This window comes from Petromyzon marinus, chromosome 53 (assembly GCF_048934315.1).
Source record: "Petromyzon marinus isolate PM22_M1 ecotype Great Lakes invasive population chromosome 53, UKy_Petmar_22M1.pri1.0, whole genome shotgun sequence".
NCBI lineage: Eukaryota > Metazoa > Chordata > Hyperoartia > Petromyzontiformes > Petromyzontidae > Petromyzon > Petromyzon marinus.
In genome coordinates, this window is record NC_133719.1 from 1,427,087 (window position 1) to 1,441,350 (window position 14,264).

The 14,264-nt window shown below is 53.6% G+C and overlaps 1 protein-coding gene across 1 annotated transcript in view; it reads left to right on the forward strand.

Annotated features, from left to right (window-relative positions):
- The window catches only part of LOC116953858 (protein kinase C epsilon type-like), a 109,541-nt gene extending 99,413 nt beyond the window's left edge, over positions 1 to 10,128 (forward strand). The window contains exons 15-17 of the mRNA XM_076051894.1: positions 1,331 to 1,519; positions 2,278 to 2,424; positions 2,945 to 10,128. Of these exons, the coding sequence (XP_075908009.1) occupies positions 1,331 to 1,519; positions 2,278 to 2,424; positions 2,945 to 3,349 (741 nt within the window). The 3' untranslated portion in view covers positions 3,350 to 10,128. The remainder of the gene's footprint in view (positions 1 to 1,330; positions 1,520 to 2,277; positions 2,425 to 2,944) is intronic.
- The last annotated feature ends 4,136 nt before the right edge of the window (positions 10,129 to 14,264 follow it).

Sequence of the window (14,264 nt, forward strand, 5' to 3'; positions counted from 1 at the left end):
CTGCCCACTACTACCATCACCACTAGCAGTAGACTTTTACTGGTGGAAGCCCACCACCACGACCATCACTGCCCACTACTACCATCACCACTAGCAGTAGACCTTCACTGGTGGAAGCCCACCACCAGGACCATCACTGCCCACTACTACCATCACCACTGGCAGTAGACCTTTACTGGTGCAAGCCCACCACCAGGACCATCACTGCCCACTACTACCATCACCACTGGCAGTAGACCTTTACTGGTGCAAGCCCACCACCAGGACCATCACTGCCCACTACTACCATCACCACTAGCAGTAGACCTTTACTGGTGCAAGCCCACCACCAGGACCATCACTGCCCACTACTACCATCACCACTGGCAGTAGACCTTTACTGGTGGAAGCCCACCACCAGGACCATCACTGCCCACTACTACCATCACCACTGGCAGTAGACCTTTACTGGTGGAAGCCCACCACCGGGACCATCAATGCCCACTACTACCATCACCACTAGCAGTAGACCTTTACTGGTGGAAGCCCATCACCAGGACCATCAATGCCCACTACTACCATCACCACTAGCAGTAGACCTTTACTGGTGGAAGCCCACCACCAGGACCATCACTGCCCACTACTACCATCACCACTAGCAGTAGACCTTTACTGGTGCAAGCCCACCACCGGGACCATCACTGCCCACTACTACCACCACCACTGGCAGTAGACCTTTACTGGTGGAAGCCCACCACCAGGACCATCACTACCCACTACTACCATCACCACTAGCAGTAGCCCTTTACTGGTGCAAGCCCACCACCAGTGCCGTCGTGGCCCTCTACGACTACCATCACCACTAACAGCAACCTCCACCGTCGACAGTGCGAGTGTGTAAAGCGAGGTGCCATGATTACTTGGCAGCCCTTTAATTTGTGAAAACCCACCACCAGCCCAGCCCCGTCGTGGCCCTCTACCAGTACCATCACTCACATTAACATCACTCACATTAACATCACTCACATTGACATCACTCACATTGACATCACTCACATTAACATCACTCACATTGACATCACTCACATTAACATCACTCACGTTAACATCACTCACGTTAACATCAGCTGCCCCGCCCATGCTGACGATACTTGGGCTACGCCCATTTTAAACCTTTATAAACAGTTTGCCTTTAGAGGCTAACCCCCTTTTCCTGATAACGACCGCTTGTGTTGCGATCGAAACGTCGTAGTTTTTTGTTATTTTCTTTGAACCTATCTACGTAACTTTACGGAAAGACCCAAAGAATATGGTGGTTGTTATGATGGTGGTGGTGGTGGTGGTTGAGTAGATCCTACAGGAGCTGGAGTACGGCCCCTCTGTGGACTGGTGGGCCATGGGGGTCCTTGTCTACGAGATGGTGGTGGGCCAGCCGCCCTTCGAGGCGGACAATGAGGACGACCTCTTTGACTCGATCCTCCATGACGAGGTGGCCTTCCCCATGTGGCTCAGCACCCAGGCCGTCGACATCCTCAAGGCCGTGAGACGCACGCCGTGTCTCACCACCCCCCCGTGTCTCACCACCCCCCGTGTCTCACCACCCCCCCGTGTCTCACCACCCCCCCGTGTCTCACCACCCCCCCGTGTCTCACCACCCCCCCGTGTCTCATCACCCCACGTGTCTCACCACCCCCCCGTGTCTCACCACCCTCCGTGTCTAACCCCACCCCCCGTGTCTCACCCCACCCCCCCAATGTCTAACCCCACTCCCTGTGTCTCACCCTCCCCCCCCCCCCCCGTGTCACCCCCCCCCATGTCTCAACCCTTATGTCTCACTCCCCCCTGTGTCTCACCCCACCTTATCTCACCTCACCGTGTCTCACCCCACCGTGTCTCACCGGCCCGTGTCTCACCCCCCCCCCGTGTCTCACCCCCCCGTGTCTCACCCCACCGTGTCTCACCCCCCCCGTGTCTCACCCCCCCGTGTCTCACCCCCCCATGTCTCACCCCCCCGTGTCTCACCCCCCCGTGTCTCACCCCCCCATGTCTCACCCCCCCATGTCTCACCCCCCCGTGTCTCACCCCACATGTCTCACTCCACCGCGTCTCACCCCACCGTGTCTCACCCCCCCCCCCGTGTCTCACCCCACCGTGTCTCCGCACGTCTCATCTCCCGTGTCTCACCCCCTGTGTCTCACCTCCCGTGTCTCACACTGTGTTTCCCCCCACCGTATCTCGCCCGGTGTCTCACCACCGTGTCCGCGTGCGTCTCACCCCCCGCGTCTCCACGTGTCCCAGTTCATGGTGAAGTCCCCGGCACGCCGTCTCGGCTGCGTGGCGGCGCAGGGTGGGGAGGCGGCGATCCGCGCCCACCCCTTCTACCGCGGCCTCGACTGGGATGCCCTGGAGCACCGCCGGCTCCCCGCTCCCTTCCGCCCACGCATCGTGAGCCTGGGGGAGGGGGGGCAGAGGGGGGTAGGGGGGGTTTCGTGCGCAACAGCAGCAGCATCATCAGAAGCATCATCATCCTCATCAGCATCAGGAACATCATCATCATCCTCATCAGCATCATCATCCTCATCAGCATCATCATCATCGTCATCATCAGCAGCATCATCAACAGTGGCAACATCATCAACATCAGCAGCAGCAGCATCATCAACAGCAGTGGTACCGTCATCAATATCATCATCAGCAGCAGCATTGTCTCTCCCGTGACCTTCTGCCAGCAGCGAGCCTTGCACTTCACGTGATAGCCTCAAGATGCACCTAGCCTGGCACAAGCGCAGTGGTGACGGCACCACCAACTGTTGATCACCTTACTGCGTAGCTCTAACCAAACCCCGACCCCTATCCACAACAATAACCCTACCCCTAACCCTCTCCCGAACCCTCTCCGTAACGCTATCTCTATCCCCACGCTATGGCTAACTCTACCCCCCCGCCGCCGCCCCTCCCTGCGTAGCGGGGTAAGCGTGACGTGACCAACTTTGACGGGGACTTCACGCGCGAGGACCCGGCGCTGACTCCCACCGACCCGGCCGCCCTGCTGCAGCTCCACCCGGACGAGTTCCGGGGATTCTCCTTCGTGGCCGATGGGCCGGGGCCGGGCCTGGGGGGCGGGGGCGGCGCCCCCCCGTCCCCGCCGCCGTCGCCGCGACAACCGCGGCAGCCGACGCCCCCGCCGCGGTCCCCCACGGCGAGGGGTGGGGGGGCCCCGCGGCCCCCCCCCTGCCCCCGCCCGCCCCCGACCACGCTCGCCATAGACCCGGTGCCGCGGGCCTGCGGCCCCGCCAGGTCGGCCGAATATTACGCCGAGTGTCGCCTGGGCTTCGGCCTCGGGGACGAGGAGGAGGAGGACGAGGTGTAGGGGATGATGAGGAGGAGTGGATGAGGTGTAGAGGATGATGAGGAGGAGTGGATGAGGTGTAGAGGATGATGAGGAGGAGTGGATGAGGTGTAGGGGATGATGAGGAGGAGTGGATGAGGTGTAGGGGATGATGAGGAGGAGTGGATGAGGTGTAGAGGATGATGAGGAGGAGTGGATGAGGTGTAGGGGATGATGAGGAGGAGTGGATGAGGTGTAGGAGATTATGAGGAGTGGATGAGGTGTAGGAGATGATGAGGAGGAGTGGATGAGGTGTAGGGGATGATGAGGAGTGGATGAGGTGTAGGGGACGAGGAGGAGTGGATGAGGTGTAGGAGATGATGAGGAGGAGTGAATGAGGTGTAAGGGATGATGATGAGGAGTGGATGAGGTGTAGGGGATGATGAGGAGGAGTGGATGAGGTGTAGGAGATGATGAGGAGTGGATGAGGTCTAAATGATGGCGAGGAGGTGTAGGGGGTGAGGAGGACGACGAGGTGTGGGTGACGAGAGGATGAGTGGATGAGGTGTAGGGGATGGCGAGGAGGAGGTGTGGGTGGACGATGAGGAGGATGATGAAGTGTAGGGGATGAGGTGTACGGGAGGAGGAGGTGAATGAGTTGGACGTGAGATGAAGGTGGTGTTGAGATCAGTGTAGGAGGAGGTGAGAGTGGAGGAGGTGGAGCAGGTGGTGGAGGTGTGGAGATGAAGTCTACCGGTGAGATGAAGGTGGTGTTGAGATCAGTGTAGGAGGAGGTGAGAGTGGAGGAGGTGGAGCAGGTGGAGGAAGTGTGGAGATGAAGTCTACCGGTGAGATGAAGGTGGTGTTGAGATCAGTGTAGGAGGAGGTGAGCGTGGAGGAGGTGGAGCAGGTGGAGGAGGTGTGGAGATGAGGTCTACCAGTGAGATGAAGGTGGTGTTGATATCAGTGTAGGAGGAGGTGAGAGTGGAGGAGGTGGAGCAGGTGGTGGAGGTGTGGAGATGAAGTCTACCGGTGAGATGAAGGTGGTGTTGAGATCAGTGTAGGAGGAGGTGAGAGTGGAGGAGGTGGAGCAGGTGGAGGAAGTGTGGAGATGAAGTCTACCGGTGAGATGAAGGTGGTGTTGAGATCAGTGTAGGAGGAGGTGAGAGTGGAGGAGGTGGAGCAGGTGGAGGAGGTGTGGAGATGAGGTCTACCAGTGAGATGAAGACTCGTGCAATATTTGCACCGAGTCGCAGTTCAATCGTCGCTGCTGTTCTCGTTTCAGTGTGCGCACCAGCGTCACCATCACCATTGTCACCATCGTCACCATCACCAGCGTCACCATCACCATTGTCACCAGCGTCACCATCACCATTGTCACCAGCGTCACCATCACCATTGTCACCATCGTCACCATCACCAGCGTCACCATCACCATTGTCACCAGCGTCACCATCACCATTGTCACCATCGTCACCATCACCATTGTCACCAGCGTCACCATCACCATTGTCACCATCGTCACCATCACCAGCGTCACCATCACCATCGTCACCATTGTCACCATCGTCATCATCACCATCGCCACTATTACCACCATCATCACCACCACGATCACCACCATCATCACCATCATCTTCACTATCACTGCCATCATTGCCACCATTGCTATCATTAACATCGTCCCATCATCATCGCCATCATCATCGTCACCACCACCACCACCACCGTCACCGCTCCCGTCCTGGTGGCCGCGATGGCCGTGTCGTCGTCGTCGTTGTCCGCGTGCGTCCCCACCAGCCGGGTGGCCGTGGTCCCGTGCCGTCGTTCACGACCCGAGCCATCGGCGAGCCTCTCCCCTCCCAGCCACGAGGTGGGGCCGTCCACAGGGGGCAAGACGGTTTACAAAGCCGGGCAGGGCCTCCCGGGCAGGGCCTCCCAGGCAGGGCCTCCCGGGGGAGCCGACCGCGGTCGCCCATCGCGGCCGTGGGTCATCGAGGTCGCGGCTGAACGGAACGAGAGGGGAGAGGGAAGGGAGGGGAGCGAGAGGAGATGGGGGGGGGGGGGAGCGACGTCGCAACCACTGAAGCGGCCCCCGTGAACGCGCGACGTTGGCCCAACGTTGGCCCAACATTGGTGCCGGCGTTGCGCATTTTACCAGGGGAGATGGACGGTATGCAGGAGAAGGAATGCGCCTGCGTGTGTGCGCGTGTCTTTGTACTGTGTGTGTAGTGTGTTGAACTTCTTACGCACCGTGCATAGCCAAACCATGCGAATAATCGGGACAACGAGCTGAACACAAGACACCAAGCCGTTCTAAAGGGAATGTACGTGAATGAGACAGCCAGAACAAGGCGAAGCTGAACCAGTAGAGATCGAGAGATAGAGGCGAGACAGGAGACAGAGAGACAAAGAGGGTCTCTGCTGATTGGACTCGTGGGATAGTCTCTCCTAGCGCGTCCCTGTGACCCCACGACCCCGTGACCCCACGACCCTATGACCCCGCAAACCCATGACCCCGCGTCTCTGTGACCCCACGTCTCCATGACCTTGTGACCCTGTGACCCCGCGTCCCCATGACCCCGTGTCCCCATGATCCCATGACACTGTAACCCCGTGTCCCCGTAACCATGTGCTTCCGACCATAGATTATTCACGCGCATCGTGGAGCGAGAGCGAGTCGCGCTTGGGCGGAGGTGGCGCTGCGAGGAGGAGGAGGCAGAGCAGCGCTAGGAGGCGAGGCTACACGGCATCCTGCTTTTGTGTCGTGAACACGCAGGGGCCGTCTAAACATCGTATCATTCCGTTTAGGAGTAGCGGTTGTGGGTAGCGGTTTCTATCGACGCCCAGCTGTCCGCAGTGGGGAAGCCTCCGTTCCATGTTGAGGTTCTGTGTGGTGTGTGGCCGCTACTCACCAGCCGTGGACTCCGCAGAGCGGGCGAGCAGCTTTCCCTGCTTGGCCCGCTCCAAGGAACCGGGCCGCAGGCTCCAGTTCCTGCCGGCGCGTTGCGCCACCGCCGACTCGGAAACGAGTGCGGCTGTCCGCTATGGTGGCTATGAGATGTTAACTACCTCGCCTGGTATACAGGAGGTCATGGGTTTGATCCCGACCCTGATGCCTGCTGTATATTTGGGGTTTACGTGTCTCTCTCTCTCTCCCCGTGGTCGCGTGGATTTTTCTCCGGGTTCTCCGGTTTTTCCCTCCACAGAATCAAAATCACGCGTTTAGAGTCTTTGGCTGCTGCTATAAATGTCCACACGATGATGATGATGAGCCACTTCGTTGGGCAATCATTTGTGATAGCCAGGTGGTCGTGCTTCTGAAAAAGAGCTAAATAATGCTCAGTGGGCTTTGCCTGGTAAAATACAAAAAAAATGGTCGAATAGTTTTAATAGTTTAGTAAACAGAGCTGACTTGAGCGTGGCACTACGAATGCCATGCGGGGTCAGAATACAAAATGCTTCCCTCCAGTGATCGATCAGCGCGTCCAAGGATGCTTGCCATGACCGATAATGTGTCGTGTGTGGGGCTGTATGTGTGGGTGGCGGTGATTCCATGTATGTGTGTGTAGCCGTGTGTGTGATGTAGAGTGTGTAAGTGGTGCAGGCTATGCGTGTATGCGGGCCATGTTGGTGTGATTGGGCGATGTGTATGTAGAGAGATCAGTGTGTGCATGGGGGTAGTAACCCCTGCACCTGGCACTTTTTTCTACCAAACACGATTGTGGAAACACCGACATGAGCCCGTGCAAGAGACCAGGGGGACAGGCGGCCATGACGCCTTCGGGCCAAACTCCATCTGGTAGATCCAGAAACAGGAAAACACTGAGGTTGGACACATGGAACGTTCGGACTCTCGTTGCGGAGGAGAGGCTGCCACCCCTCGGTCAGAAGATGGACCGGTACCGTCTGGACCTTTGTGGAATACAGGAGGTCCGGTGGACCGGTTCTGGTACCAGTCATCATAAGCAGTGGACAGTTCTGCACTCGGGGCAGGAAACTACCAAAAAGCAACAAGAGAAGAGGAATGGTGGTGGTGATTACTTCCGCCCCCACCAAAGATGAACATTGGTGGAGGGATGCAGACAAGGCCGATGAGTCGGGTGCCTTCTATAACCTGTCCCAGGCACTAGTTCAAGGTGACTTTAATGCCTGAGTGGGTCATGATATGCGACACCTGAAGTGGAGTGATGGGCCAGATCAGCTTAATAAAACAGGAGGCTACTAGACTTATGTGCAGCCCATGGGCTTGTTATTATGAACACGCTGTTCCGGCATCAGCGCATCCACACAACATCATGGATGCATGCAAGGTCCAAGCAAGACAATCTGCTGGACAATATAATGATGGACTAGTGGATGCGGGCCCATGTCCTTGACACCAGAATCTACCGTAGAGCTGATTTCCCCACTGACCATCGACTTGTTATCTGTAAGATGCGCCTGCCATTCTTCCACTCCGGTGGTGGGTGTCCACCCCATTGCAACCCACAGTGGTCTGGTGTCAGCTATCTGAGGATAGTTTCAAGTAGGAATTTCAACCACTTGCAGCTGGGGTTAGCATCATGCCCCCCTCCTTGTGATGCTGAGGGGAAATGGGTGACGTTCAGGACTGTGGCTCATGCAACTGCAATGGCTGCATTGGGTATGCAGTCCAGACCTCCCCAGAGACTCTGGCTGAAGGAGGAGGTGTTCCGGCTGGTTGAGAGAAAACGACAGGCCCACTCCCGTCGTCTACAAAATCCAACATTGGAGAATGAGGAGGCTTGCCACAGCCTTCGCTTGGAGATTCGTTTTGCGGTGCGGCACTGTAAGGATGAGTGGTGGGGGTGGGTTGCTGAGGAGATGGAATCTTCCTCAGTAGCCCGCAATTACAGATCACTATTTAATTCCATAAAAAGTAAGTTTCAGCACCTGGCCTATCACCATCCTTAAAGAAAAGAACGGTAACCTGATCTCCGACCCCCAGGAACAGGTCTGTAAAGCATTTTTGTGAGGTCTTGGGGGAGGGGATTTCCCTCAGCCCAGACATGGGGAAAGGTAGGGACGGACCCGGCTAGGCAGCGGTGCCTCAACATTGTCCTGGCAAGGATTATTCAACATCGCCTTGCCAGGCACGCTGAGGAGAGGCTTGCGGAGCCCCAATGTGGTTTCAGACCAGGGCGGTCCTGCGCGCATGCCATATTCTCTGTCAGTCTGCTACAGCAGAGGTGTCGGGAATTCAAACAAGACCTACATATTTGCTTTATTGACCTGGTCAAGGCCTATGATACCATCAACAGGCCAGAGCTATGGGCAGTTCGTCGTGCTTTGGGAGTCCCTGACTCTCTGCTCACAATCATTAAGGGCTTTTATGATGGTGGGCAGGCCTGGATAAAGCTTCGTGACCAGGAGTTGGAGCCATTCCCTGTTCTCTTTGGCGTGTAAAAGGGATGTCATCTGGCTCCCACAATATTTAACACTATCTTTTTCTTTGACCACGTATAAGCTTTCAATGGCTGTACTGGAGGAATTTACATCTGGTACAGATACAACGGGAGGTTCATAATAGAGGTTTTTGGGTTAGATCGCATAAATATATAAATCCGTTGTTAAAACCCGCCACCACCCGACATAGTCAACTCGTAAGGGTTGTCACGTAAAGAGAACGTGGCCAATTCGTTACGAGTACAGCACACCGGTGTGTTGGAGAGCAAAGCCACAACATTTACAAACTGAGAACGACGTTTCACCAGTAATTACAACTAGCTTCATCAGGCGACAGCCAGATTTGTGGAGAAGTCTTCCTGTTTCGTTCCTTGTGTTGACCACCCTTCTGCGCTCTTGCACAATGTGGGGGGGGGGGGGGGGATAACTGAGACAACGTACATGATGCATGTGAATTATGTGAGCCTTTTAAACTTGTCCTTCCTGTCTATTGTGTTGATTAAAATAGCCCTACCAACGATAATCCCTATTGAAGTACGCTGCATTTTGTAGGCATGCATTATTATTTGATGATTCGCTTCCACGCAGCACTAAGGCGGTAGCTATCCGAACGGTTGAAGTTATTTTTATTTCTTTCAATTTCGATAGATTATCTCATTAGTCTTAGCCAGTAATAGCTAGTTTTGCACAAAACGTCAACATTATCAAAATCATTCATAATAAAGGTTTTTGGGTTAGATCGCGTTTATTTATAAATGTGTCGTAACCCTCCACCACCCGACACGGCCAATCAGCAAAAAAAGTGTCACGTTGACAAAAGACAAATAATTCACTACTTCAGCCCACCGGTGTGTTGAAGAGTTAATCCACATTTACAGTTTGAGTACGACGTTTCGCTGGTAAATACTTCCAGCATCATCGGGCATGATGATGCGAATTGCCCGATGATGCTGGAAGTATTTACCAGCGAAACGTCGTACTCAAACTGTAAATGTGGATTAACTCTTCAACACACCGGTGGGCTGAAGTAGTGAATTATTTGTCTTTGTCAACGTGACACTTTTTTTGCTGATTGGCCGTGTCGGGTGGTGGAGGGTTACGACACATTTATAAATAAACGCGATCTAACCCAAAAACCTTTATTATGAATAATATTGGTCGCGAAAGCCTACGTGTTAAATTATCAAAATCAATTGAGTCTCCTTGTTGCCACGCGTGTTCTGCTACTTCTGACAGTTGCATTTGGGATAATTTAATTTTTATCTGATGTTCGTTTAGTCTCGTGCTGATCATTCGTCCTGTTTGCCCAACAACATTTACCACTCGTGCAGTTAACCCTGTAATACATCTGTTGTACCAGATATTAAATTCTGTTTTTTATGTACCGTGCCAAATCTGACTCGAATGTGTTGTTTTTCCAAACATCTACTCCCTCAATGTACGGTGTTTTGGTCGTTTTAATTACTTGGGCAGTTTCAATGCTCTTGTTATTTTATTTGGTTTTGGTATTCAATGCCCTGTTTGATTTGTGCATCATTGTAACCGTTCATTTGCAGCGCTTCTTTAACATGTTGAATTTCATTTCTCAGACTGTCACCATCTGACACTTTCTTAGCTCGATGAATTAGTGTCTTGATAAGAGCACATTTCTGTGCAGGGTGATGGTGTGACACTGTATTAATACAGGTATCAGTATGCATTTTCTTTCGGTAAACACTGCGTGTTATTTTACCATTTCTACCCCGTCCGAGCAGAATATCCAGAAATGGTAGAGTTCTGTCAGCTTCCACTTGCATGGTGAACTGGATGGATGTGTTTTGCGAGTTGACATGATTTAGAAATGCGTTCAGAGTATCTTTGCCGTGAGGCCAGACCACCAATGTGTCATCCACATATCTAAACCAAGCAGATGGTTTCAGTGTGCTTGAAGCTATTGCTTTTGTTTCAAAATCTTCCATGTACAAATTCGCTATCACAGGAGACAAAGGAGAACCTGCTGCTCCTTCCTTTTGTTTATAGTAGTCACCTTGCCACAAGAAATAGGTGTTCTTTAGACAGTGTTCAGCTAGTCTTGGGAAATCTTTGGCTAAACCTTTGTTCATTACCAGAGTGTCGAGTAATTGAATTGACTCGTTTACCGGAACCCTCGTGAACAAAGAAGTCACATCAAAACTTACGAGAATATCATAAGGGTTAAGCTTAATATCTTTAATAATATTTACGAGATGTTCAGTCTTTGATGAACGAAGAGGTCCTACCGATGTAGGGATGTCTTTGTTTCGTTACGTATTGTGCTCATTTGTACGTGGCAGAGCCGATTGTACTATGGGTCTTAATGGGACATCAGGTTTGTGAATTTTTGGTAGCCCATAAATTGAAAGAAATCAAAATAACATTAACCGTTCGGATAGTCTTAGTGTTACTTGGAAGCGAATAATCAAATAATACATTATTTAAATGCATGCCTACAAAGTGCTTCAATAGGGATCACCGGTGGTAAGGCTATTTTAATAAACACAGTAGATAGGAAGGACAAGTTCAAAGAGCTCGCATAATGTGCATGCATAATATAAGTAGCCTAAGTACCCCCCCCCCCCCCCCCCCACGTTGTGCAAGACCGCAGCTGCGTGGTCACCACACATACGCCTCTATATAAGGAACGAAACAGGAAGACTTCTCCACACATCTGGCTGTCGCCTGATGAAGCTGGTTGTAATTACTGGCGGAACGTCGTACTCAGTTTGTAAATGTTGTGGCTTGGCTCTCTAACACACCGGTGTGCTGTACTAGTGACGAATTGGCCACGTTCTGTTTACGTGACAACCCTTACTAGTTGGCTGTGTCGGGTGGTGGCGGGTTTAACGACACATTTATATATTTACGCGATCTAACCCAAAAACCTCTATTATGGATGATATTGGTCGCGAAAGCATCCTACGTGTTAAACTGACAACGGGAGGTTGATTGATGATCAGGTGCGGTCGAGGGATGGCTCCCTTTTAGTCAACCATGGTATATATGCTCATGATCTGGTGATTGATGCTCACTCAGAGAATGAGTTGGAGGCGCTGCTGCTGAACCTGGAGTGTGCCACTAAGAGGTGGGGTCTTACCATCAGCCCCACCAAAACTAAGCACCTGCCTGGGTACTTTGTGCCACCAAACACTCCACCCCCTCAGCTCCCCATTGGTGATGTAGCAGCTGTGGAGAGAGTGGAGAGTTTCCCATACCTGAGCATTGTGCTTATGACCAGCTCCGGTTTAACAACAGAGGTCTCACTCTGAATCAGTCGAGCGGCATTATCTTTTAATCGGCTGTGTAACGCTGTGTGGAAGCTACCTGGTCTGTCGCTCCACACGAAGCTTCAGGTCTTTTCGGCGACAGTCATGCCCTCCGTTCTCTATGCTTGTGAAACGTGGATCCCTCTAATTGAACATCTGCGCCGGTTAGAAACATTCAGGCTGGCATGCCTACTATCCATCCTGGGTTTAACCAGGCTGGATTGTGTGAGGAGCTCACAATCCTTGAAAGATCTGGATAAAGTCCCATCGGTGAGCTCCTCCGGCAGGTAAATCTGCGTTGGCTGGGTCATGTAGCCCGCATGCCCAGCCACCGCATGCCCAAGCAGCTTCTGTTTGGCCGCATAGGGGGGTGCTGAACGGGCATGACATGGGCTGGACAAGAGGTGGACTTATGCGCTACGGGAGGATGTAGAGTGTCAAGATCAGCCCCTATGGAGGAGGCTCGTGAAGGACGCTCCAGCAACAACGGAGGGCAGAGGAGCGACACTCACAACAATGAGCGGAGTGCCAGGCGGCTAAAATGAAGAAAGTTGGCACAGTGGAGGGGGCACAGTTGGTGCATCTACCGGTCATCTCAGCCAACCCATGTCAGCGAACCTTCCACACGTCACGTGGCCTCAATGTGCACCTGGCCTGGCACAGGCGCCATGGTGAAATCACCGTCACTTAGTGGCGAATGGCGGCTATTGGCATTAGTGGCGGTGAAGCCATGTGTGTGGCAGTGATTCTGTGTGTGTGTGTGTGGTGGGCTCCCTTGTGTTTGCTCGCCTATTGAAGTCGCAGATGATTCCGTGTGTGGCGGTGATTCTGTGTGTGTGTGGCGGTGATTCTGTGTGTGTGGCGGTGATTCTGTGTGTGTGGCGGTGATTCTGTGTGTGTGGCGGTGATTGTGTGTGTGTGGTGGTGATTCTGTGTGTGTGTGGCGGTGATTCTGTGTGTGTGGCGGTGATTCCGTGTGTGTGTGGCGGTGATGCTGTGTGTGTGGCGGTGATTCCGTGTGTGTGTGGCGGTGATTCCGTGTGTGTGTGGCGGTGATACTGTGTGTGTGTGGCGGTGATGCTGTGTGTGTGGCGGTGATTCTGTGTGTGTGGCGGTGATGCTGTGTGTGTGGCGGTGATTCTGTGTGTGTGGTGGTGATTCTGTGTGTGTGTGGTGGTGATTCTGTGTGTGTGTGGCGGTGATACTGTGTGTGTGTGGTGGTGATTCTGTGTGTGTGGCGGTGATGCTGTGTGTGTGTGGCGGTGATTCTGTGTGTGTGGCGGTGATTCTGTGTGTGTGTGGCAGTGATTCTGTGTGTGTGGTGGTGATTCTGTGTGTGTGGCGGTGATTCTGTGTGTGTGTGGTGGTGATTCTCTGTGTGTGTGGCGGTGATTCTGTGTGCGTGGCGGTGATTCCGTGTGTGTGTGGCGGTGATTCTATGTGTGTGTGGCGGTGATTCTGTGTGTGGCGGTGATGCTGTGTGTGTGGCGGTGATTCTGTGTGTGTGTGTGGTGATTCTGTGTGTGTGTGGCGGTGATGCTGTGTGTGTGGTGGTGATTCTGTGTGTGTGGCGGTGAGTCTGTGTGTGTGTGGCGGTGATTCTGTGTGTGTGTGGCGGTGATTCTGTGTGTGTGGTGGTGATTCTGTGTGTGTGGCGGTGATTCTGTGTGTGTGTGGTGGTGATTCTGTGTGTGTGTGGCGGTGATTCTGTGTGTGTGTGGCGGTGATTCTGTGTGTGTGTGGTGGTGATTCTGTGTGTGTGTGGCGGTGATTCTGTGTGTGTGTGGTGGTGATACTGTGTGTGTGGTGGTGATTCTGTGTGTGTGTGGCGGTGATGCTGTGTGTGTGGCGGTGATTCTGTGTGTGGTGGTGATTCTGTGTGTGTGGCGGTGATGCTGTGCGTGTGGCGGTGATTCTGTGTGTGTGGCGGTGGTGATTCTCTGTGTGTGTATCCCTACCCCATCCCTTCCCCCCGCCCCGTTCCCTGACTTCGAACGTGCTTCCCCGACTTTATTAACTGAACTTGAATCTGCATCCTTTAATGCGCGTCATTCGGGGCTGTGTGTGTGTTGGCTGTGTGTGTGGCTGTGTGTGTGGCTGTGTGTGTGGCTGAGTGTGTGGCTGTGTGCGCGTGTGGCTGTGTGCGCGTGTGGCTGTGTGCGCGTGTGGCTGTGTGCGCGTGTGGCTGTGTGCGCGTGTGGCTGTGTGCGCGTGTGGCTGTGTGCGCGTGTGGCTGTGTGCGCGTGTGG